This window comes from Camelina sativa, chromosome 20 (genome assembly GCF_000633955.1).
Source record: "Camelina sativa cultivar DH55 chromosome 20, Cs, whole genome shotgun sequence".
Lineage (NCBI taxonomy): Eukaryota > Viridiplantae > Streptophyta > Magnoliopsida > Brassicales > Brassicaceae > Camelina > Camelina sativa.
Genome location: NC_025704.1, coordinates 23,695,421 through 23,705,221, shown reverse-complemented (window position 1 = coordinate 23,705,221; position 9,801 = coordinate 23,695,421). Strand labels below are relative to the sequence as shown.

The window sequence follows — 9,801 nt, the reverse complement described above, 5'->3', positions numbered from 1 at the left end:
TAATACACCATTTTGTTTATTTCATTTAGAAAAAAATTCTGCTTTTCTCTAACAAAAATTATATATTTTTGTGCCTACACTTTCCAACTAACAAAAATTATATATTTATTTAAACAATGAAAGAGAGAGAAAATAATGAAAACGAAACATGTGAATTGGATAACTAGAGAGAGATGTATAGTTTGATGGCATTGTTGTAAATAGAGTTATAGTGAAAGGATATGATAGTTAATAGACATAGAGAAAGTGCCTAGTGGACAACAAGTGTGCTAGGATGCAATAAAATGTTGGAAAAGTGTGCTAGGATGCAATTTGTCCTATTATTATAGGGAGAAAAAAAGTTACGAACTGTGGGCGACTCGTGTAGTAGTTAAAGTAAAAGACAAAAAAAGTTTTTGGTTAAGGAAAAGAAACAGTGTAATTTTTGGGTAAATGGTGTATATAATTATATATATATATATATATATATATCTGATAATTATATAAAATATTGTAAGCGAAAATATACATATCAATATCATCTTCAAAACACGATATTTAACACAAAAACTCTTAACTTCTATGATTGAAAAAGGAAACCCCAAATAAAATTTTCTTCGATACATATAATTTTTTGGGGATATGTAGTAGATAGCACAATTTTAGAAAGAAATTAAGAAACAACCATTTGACCAAATAATATCACATACAGTATAATTAGGTGATACCCCGTGCTACAGCACGGAATTATATATTTTGTTAGGTACTTTGTTTTTGTAATTTATAGTTTTGTAATGTAATTTTTATTACAAAATATAAAAATCGTTTTGTCATAAAAATCCCCAACTTTCAAATTTGGGATGTTTTAATCACCAACTTTCAAGATGTCATTTTAATCACAAACTTTTTGTTGACTTGGTCATAAAATAGCAAATTTTTCTTGACCAAGCTGTTTTAGGCACGTCGTTTATTCTCTGTTAAAGATCTCAAAAACAAAGTAAAATTATATGTTATCTGCTACCGTTTTGCATAAACGACAATGTTTTTGACGCTAAAAACAACATTTTTTACCAAATTGAAGAAACTAAATTCCCAAATCAATTCCAATTTCACAAATCCATAACCTTTGAAAGAAATCCCAAATGCTCTCTACACATCGATGGCACATCACACTCACCGACACAACCAGATGTGTCAAAACTTGAACTTGAACTCATCGAAACAGAGAGATTGCATAAGACATATTGGTATTATAGAAAGAATTTGGGGTTTTTTTCTAGGGTTAGGGATTTAATAAACGTCGTGCCTAAAACGGCGTAGTCAACAAAACTTTACTATTTTATGGTCAAGTCAACAGAAAGTTTGTGATTAAAATGGCATCCTGAAAATTGGTGATTAAAACATCCCAAATTTGAAAGTTGGGGATTTTTATGACATTTTTCCCTTTGTTTATATAGTGTTTATTTGTATATTTGGGGTTCTACAGTAAATTGGAAATTCTAATAGAGTAAGTAGTTTGTAAAATGTAGCTTTTCACGGAAACTGACACACCGCAATATTGGATAGTAGTTTTGTAAGAGGATGAGTTTTTCTTCATTTTGGTTTGTCGTCAAAAGAGGAGAAGTTGCTTGTTAAATTTTAGTGCGAGATATTTCAATGGTTAGAAAACCATTGTATTTATAGTGAGATTAGGTATATTTAGGTTATCATTTAGAAGTTAATATTTGATATATCAAATCTCAGCAAAATTGTAAAAACCCAATTTAATTTATAGTTTGATAAAAATACTTGTTTTAACGGGTTTAACTCAAATTTTTTTATATTTTTAAAATTTTATGAGTAAAAATATTAATATTACTTAAATATTTTATATTACTTAAATATTTTATAGACTTAAATATATTATAATATTTTAAACTTTTGACGGAGTTGAAATATTTATAATAATTTAAACATTCTATAAAATTTTAAAAATTGTTAATATCTTAAACTTTTTAAAAAAACATAAATGTATTATAATATGTTTACTTTTTAAAAGTTTAAATATAATCAAATATAGAACCAAATTAAACTGTTAAATTTGGATACCTGATAAATCAAGCTTCCTGCTCATTCGTACTCAAAACATATTAGTCATATATTTATAGTGATTATGAACTATATTCCAATATATTTAGTTGATGTGGGATATGCAATACACATTTTCTGTAAATTAGTTTACAACCTAGGTGATACTCCGTGCATCAATAAACATTTTCTGTAAATTAGTTTACAACCTAGGTGATACCCCGTGCTACAGCACAGGATTATATATTTTGTTAGTTAGTTTTTTTTTTGTAATTTGCATTTTTGTAATGGAGTTTTTTATTTTGACTTATTTTCTTTATTTATATAGTGTTTATTTCTATATTTGGGGTTATACAGTAGATTGGAAATCCTAATAAAGTAAGTAGTTTTTAGAATATTGTTTGTAGAATGTAGCTTTTCACGGAAACAGACACACCCCAATATTGGATAGTAGTTTTGTAAGAAAATAGAAACTCCGCAATATCGGATAATAGTTTTGTAAAAAGATAGACACACCGCAATATTGGATAGTAGTTTTGTAAGAGGATGAGTTTTTCTTTATTTTGGTTTGTCGTTAAAAGAGGAGAAGTTGCTTGTTAAATTTTAGTCAGAGATATTTCAATGGTTAAGAAACCATTGTATTTATAGTAAGATTAGGTATATTTAGGTTATTATTTAGAAGTTAATATTTGATATATCAAATCTCAGCAAAATTGTAAAAAACTCAATTTAATTTACAGTTTGATAAAATACATGTTTTAACGGATTTAACTCAAACTTTTATATATTTTAAAATTTTTAAAAGTAAAAGTATTAATATTACTTAAATACTTTATAGACTTTCAATATATTATAATATTTTAAACTTTTGACGGAGTTCAAATATTTATAATAATTTAAATATTTATAATATCTTAAACTTTTTAAAACAACGTAAATATATTATTTTATGTTTACTTTTAAAAGTTTAAATATGCTCAAATATAGAACCAAATTAAACTGTTAAATTTGGATATCTAATAAATCAAGCTTCCAGCTCATTTGTACTCAAAACATATTAGCCATATATTTATAGTGATTATCAACCATATTCCAAAATATTTAGTCGATGTGGGATATACAATACATCTTTTATGTAAATTAGTTTACAACTTTACATATATATAATTTCTACGTTTTTATTCTTTTCATCTATACTAATCATAATTAATTACTATAATTTCGTTAAGGAAATATTGAAAATCTAAACTAAATGATGATTTTTTTTTATTTAATTGTATTAAGTTGATTTGTTGTTTCCGTAATTATCTCACCATATAAAAGCAAATCAAACAAGTTTACATATATATACAATTTCGTAATTAGTCTATTGATTATTTTGGAAACAACAAAGTCACAATTGATAAGTATTAAAGATTTCTCATTATTATTAGTATTTGTAATAATTATATGGATTAAGTACGGTAGTAGTTAATATTTGATATTACTTTAGCCATTAAATACTCTGATACCAGTTTCCCTTATTTATAGGGATTATACATATGTTTGGTTGTGTGTTTAACTATTCTTAAATCAAATAATATACAGGATCAGAAAATTATTAATCTGGAGAACAAACAGATCCGCGATTTTTTATTATTCTATTTTCAGGTCAGAGAGGATCCGCGTCCCGACCCGGTTAGTTTTAAGTGATCGACCCAAGGGTATAATGGTCATTTAGATAAATCGAAACTATAAGTTAATTTAATTAAATTAAGTGATTCTCTATTCATTTTTAATGAAAAACCTACCAAAACAAAGTCATGGTCCAAAATGAGTCTAGTGAGTACTTCAGCTTTAATAGTATAGAGTACTTCCTAGACTCAAAATGGACCATGACTTTGTTTTGGTAGGTTTTTCATTAAAAATGATTAGAGAATCACTTAATTTAATTTAATTAACCTATAGTTTCGATTTTGACAAATGACCATTATACCCTCGTTCGATCACTAAAAATTAAGTAGGTCGGGACCCGGATCCTAAATTACCCGAGAACAGAAGGAAAAAAATCCGCGGATCTATTTGTACTCCAGATTAATCATTTTCGGATCCTGTATATTATTTGATTCAAAAATAGTTATTCCTGTTGCCAAATAGAGGTGTAATCCCTATAAATAAGGAAACTGGTATCTGAATATTTAACGGCTTCAGTAATATCAAATATTAACTACTACCATACTTAATCCCTATAATTATTACGGATATTAATAATAATTAGAAATCTTTAATACTTATTGATTGTGATTTTGTTGCTTTCAAAATAATCAATAGATTAAATACGAAATTGTATATATATGTAAACTTATTTGAGTTGCTTTTATATTGTGAGATATTTACAGAAACAACAAATCTATTTAATACAATTAAATAAAAAGAAATTATCATTTAGTTTAAATTTTTCAATATTTCTTTAACGAAATTATAGTAATTAATTATGATTAGTATAGATGGAAAGAATAAAAAATGTAGAAATTATATATATGTAAAGTTGTGAACTAATTTACAAAAAATGTGTATTGTATATCTCACATCGACTAAATATTAAGGACTATGGTTCATAATCACTATAAACATATTACTAATATGTGTTGAGTACAAATGAGCAGGAAGCTTAATTTATCAGATATCCAAATTTAACAGTTTAATTTGGTTCTATATTTAAACTTTTAAAAGTAAACATAACTCATCCTCTTACAAAACTATTATCCAATATTGCGGTGTGTCTCTCTTTTTACAAAACAACTATCCGATATTGCGGAGTGTCTATTCTCTTACAAAACTATTATCCAATATTGCGGTGTGTCTATTTCCATGAAAAGTTACATTCTACAAACTACTTACTCTATTAGGATTTCCAATTTACTGTATAATCCCAAATATACAAATAAACACTATATAAACAAAGAAAATAAGTCAAAATAAAAAAATTACATTACAAAAATACAAATTACAAAAAAGTAACTAACAAATATATAATCCCGTGATGTAACACGGGGTATCACCTAGTATAATTGCCTCTCCATAATACCTTTTTTTTTTCGAGTTCAAGGATACAACAATTTTCATTTCTGTTCATCTTCATCCACCTTTTTTCTTCTTTCTTTCTCACCAATAATTCAAAGGCTTTAATTAACCTTGAACTATAGACATGAAAACCAACACCACCATCACTTCCTCTCTCTTCATTCTCCAACTGCTCTTGGTTCTCCACCTTCTTTACCTCTCTTATGCCATCAACAGTAGTGTCATCCTAATTCTCTATATATTTATGTGTGTGTTCTCCCTTCAACAGTCAAATATCTTCATTTTTATTGAGAATTTGTTAAAAATGCCCCTTTTCAAAAATACCCTCTTTTTTGGCCATTTTTATTTATGCCCTCATTTAATTTTTAATGACCATTTTACCCTTAGATGAAAATTATTTTATTCAATAAAAAGAAAAACAAAACTTTCCCGCAAAAAAATTTCCGACATATTTTCCCGCCAAAAATTTTTCAAAAAAATTTTCCCGCCAAAAATTTTTTTGTCAAAAAACTTTTGATAAAAAATTTCGAAAAAAAAAATTTTCCCGCCAAAAATTTTCCCGCCAAAAAAAATTTACAAGGTTTTTAAAAGGTTTTATAAGGTTTCTACCTTATAAAAGCCTTATAAACACCTTGTAAAGGCTTTTACAAGATTTTTTAAAGAGTTTTAAAAGGTTTTTTAAACAACTTGTAAACGCTTTTACAAGATTTTTAAAAGGTTTTTAAAAGGTTTTAAAAGGTTTTTAAAAGGTTTTTAAAAGGTTTTCAAATGGTTTTTAAAAGGATTTTTAAAAGGTTTTTAAACACCTTCTAAACCCTTTTACAATGTTTTTAAAAACCTTGTAAAAGTTTTTATAAAATTTTTAAAAGGTTTTTAAACACCTTTTAAATGCTTTTAAAAAGTTTTTAAAAGCGTTTACAAGGTGTTTAAAAACCTTTTAAAGCATTTACAAGCTTTTTAAAAGCATTTACAAGGTTTTTAAAAGCGTTTACAATGTGTTTAAAAACCTTTTAAAAACCTTGTAAACGCTTTTAAAAGTTTTTTAAAAGCATTTACAAGGTTTTTAAAAGGTATAAATTTCAATATTTTTGGCGGGAAAATTTTTCGATTTTGGCGGGAAATTTTTTTTTTGGCGGGAAAAAATAAATTTTTCGGGAAAAAATAAATTTTTCGGGAAAAATTTTCGATTTTGGCGGGAAAAAAAATTTTGGAGGGAAATTTTTTTTGCGGGAAAATATTTTCGATTTTGATGACTGTACATTCTTGCTGTCACTCAAAAAGGGTAATTTGGTCATTTTGTATATAAAGAGGGGTAGTTTTAAAAATGGTCAATATGAAGGGGTATTTTTAAAAAGAGATATGGAAAAAGGAGCATTTTTGAGAATGCCCCATTTTTATTTCACTAAATCTCAAATTTTCTTGGAATCTCAAATTTTCTTGGAATCTCCGTCGTCTTTTGTTTTTATAACATACATCTTTTTTGTATTACACGTTATTTATTGAGATCACACATAGTGATGATACATCTTTTGTCTTTTGTTTGAGGACAGTTTTGATTTTTCACATCACTGAAAAATAGTAATTTCCAAAATTTTATGACTCAGTGGTATTTTCTCAATTCTTTTTGAGTCTAGTGGTAGTTACTAATCTTACCCTATTTTTTCTGTTTAAACTAAATTTATATTCATTGTTTTTTTGTTTTTGTTTTCAATTTCTATTTGTCATTATTTAAAATTTTCAAACCAAGTCACATCCTACATGTGAGATTTTTTTTTTTGGGAATTTTTAGACAGACTTAAATTCAAAAAAAATAATTGAAAATATTTTATTTTTTTACAAAAGAGTGTTTTTCTAGCACTTTTTTACGTTTCAAAATAAGTATCGTTTTAAATTTTCAATGTAAAAATTAGTGTATATATATATATATATATATTTTGTAAAATCACAGAGATATTAAAGAATATCAATAGTCAATTTAAATTTTAAAATTTTTTTAAAAAATTAATACTACTTTTTCTTAATTTGTGTTTTGCCATTATTGTTGCTAGGCCAAAATTTAAATGACTGCCCTGGTTATTTTTTTAGATTAGTTTTTTTTATTTCTAAAATGAACTTTAGTTTTGTAATACACGGCCCAAGATTTTCTTTTCGTGTTAGTAATATTTTGGGTCAAATATATCCAAAATATCTAAAATGCAAAATTTACATCTGAAAAAAATAGAACATTCTAGTTCAAGTCAGATGGGAAAATATGAACATCATATGAAATCTAATACCACTGTAGAAGAAACGAGCCAATGCCTTTTTTTGGCCTCATTCATGATTAATTGTGGATCCAAAACATTTTATTTACCATATAGAAATATCAGAATTTTTAGAACCAGAATTAATTAAAAAAAAAAAATAGGGAAAACCAAAAAAATACGAATCAGAATCGACCGTACACGTGGCTACCATCGAACGGTGGAAATGGTCTTTTATATTTTCCCTTCATCATCATTCTGATGAGTCTCAGAAATCGAAGCATTCACACACACAAACGAAGATCAGTGATGGCTCTTGAGGTACGTTAATTTGATTTAGGTTTTGACAGAATCGTGATGATTGGGAGCTGAGAATTGATTATTTTCTGGATTTTACCTTTTTTTTTTTGCTGCTTAATTTGATTATTTTATTTGTTCTATTGAGATTTGTCAAAGAGGTTTGAAAAGGGTTTGATTGATGCAGGCATGGTTTATGGATGATAGCAATGAAGATCAGAGACTTCCTCATCATCGTAACCCCAAAGAGTTCGTCTCCTTGGATTACTTGTCAGGTTTCTTTCTTTCTCTCTTTAAGTGACTCTTACTTTATAACCCCAAAGAGTTTGTGTCTGGTTTGGATAAATTTTTGTGTGTGTGTTTTTCATGTTTCATTGTATTGAGTTGTGATTCTACAAGATACACATATAGTACTTGTGTTGAACACAAAATTAAAATCAAAATTTGCACGAGAGGAAGTTTATTAAGAGAATCATAAATCATAAACTTAGTATGCAAATTTCACTTATAGTAATTGTGTTGTGTTTTGTAGAGTTGGGAGTGTTGTACTGGAAGTTGAACCCTGAGAACTACGAGAATGATCCTGAGCTTGGCAAGATTAGAGGAGAAAGGGGTTACGATTACATGGTACCCGGATTTATCTCTTTCTAATGATCACTATTTTTTTTTACTTAGGATCACTTCTTTTTTACTTGTCCCATATCGTTGAATGTTAATCTCATGAGGGTAGTAGTAGTAGTACTCAAACCTTAGAAAGCCAGCTTATGAAGATAGAAGGCTTCTTTCTTTTGTGTAATTAAATATAGGATTTGCTGCGGATTAGGTCTTACTTGTGCCCACCACCATAAGTCGCTATCAATGTTTCAGTTTCTTTACTTGTTTATCTCATAAAACAAACAAATACTAGGACAGTTGGGCTAGATAATCTTTATAACCATGAATGTTGTAGTTAAACCTTATAAACCCAGGTTAAGGATCTAAGCTAGCTACTAATCCTATTGTTAGACAACATACTATTCCAAATCTATGTAGATGCTTATATCGTGGCTTCTTCTATGTAGCTAATCTAAGTAATCATTTGTATGGTGTTTGGCATTGTGTAACTCTTGAGCTACTATTAATTCTCACAAGCAAAACGTTTTCGTTAATTAATTTCCATTTTAGGATTTACTGGATCTGTGTCCTGAGAAAGTCAGCAACTACGAAGAGAAGCTGAGGAACTTTTTCACAGAACACATTCACAAGGATGAAGAGATTCGGTACTGCCTAGCCGGAAGTGGCTACTTTGATGTTAGGGACAAGGATGATCGTTGGATCCGAATCTGGATGCAACCGGGAGATCTCATTGTCCTTCCAGCCGGAATCTACCACAGGTTCACACTCGACACCAGCAACTACATCAAGGTACAAAAAAATCCAAACTCAATCTCTGTACTGATTCATACGAAAAAACCGAGGACATATTACATCTTATGTTAAAATGTTTGATTGTTGGATTTTTTTTATGGATGGTGGTTTGGTTTTGCAGCTAATGAGGCTGTTCGTGGGAGAACCGGTTTGGACAGCATACAACCGGCCACAGGAAGAACATCCAGTTAGGAAACAGTATACAAAGGGCTTAACACACAAGTTTGGGGAAGCCATTAAAGCTCATTAAGTGGTTTAATATTTGCTTGTTGTGTAGTTGAATGTATTTTGTGTACTCCTTTGCAGTAAAACAGAGCCTCCTTCCGTATAGTTGTGCTTGTTGTAACTTGTAACATACTCTTTGCAATGTATGCTTTTATACCTAAAACAGAGAGTATTTCTTTAATATTAAATTTAAAATGTTTATTTACATTTTAAATCATGTTCAAGCTCACAAAAAAGAATACATTGGTAGAATTAATTTTTGTGAAGGTAACCGAAAAATTCCGTGGGTGTCTTTGGAATAAAACTACGCAAATCATATATATAAAAGTAGAGTTCCAGTCTCTCCTTATTGGTCCACTTGGCAATGCAATTTTAACAAAAAAAAAATTTATATTAAAACACAAATTTAAAACAATTAATTTTCACATTTAACTCACATAATATAAAACTGAAATCTTTATAGCTTTTCCCTATAAATTATGCATTAACTTTATTTCTCCACTAAGTTGTATTAAAACAA

General features: G+C 28.1%; 1 protein-coding gene across 1 annotated transcript; it reads left to right on the top strand.

Annotated features, from left to right (window-relative positions):
• On the top strand, positions 7,562-9,495 carry LOC104771533 (1,2-dihydroxy-3-keto-5-methylthiopentene dioxygenase 4-like). The gene is made up of 5 exons (XM_010496066.2): positions 7,562-7,673; positions 7,837-7,924; positions 8,182-8,276; positions 8,814-9,053; positions 9,178-9,495. Exons 1-5 carry the CDS (start codon positions 7,614-7,616, stop codon positions 9,304-9,306), a joined length of 612 nt encoding a protein of 203 aa, XP_010494368.1. The 5' UTR covers positions 7,562-7,613; the 3' UTR covers positions 9,307-9,495.

What these genes read in the sequence shown, in the direction of transcription:
- LOC104771533 (XM_010496066.2), top strand. Translation starts at nt 7,614, where the DNA reads ATGAGTCTCAGAAATCGAAGCATTCACACACACAAACGAAGATCAGTG. An exon ending in GATCAGTGATGGCTCTTGAG is followed by an intron (nt 7,674 to 7,836) that starts GTACGTTAATTT and finishes TGATTGATGCAG; the next exon opens with GCATGGTTTATGGATGATAG. An exon ending in ACACCAGCAACTACATCAAG is followed by an intron (nt 9,054 to 9,177) that starts GTACAAAAAAAT and finishes TTGGTTTTGCAG; the next exon opens with CTAATGAGGCTGTTCGTGGG.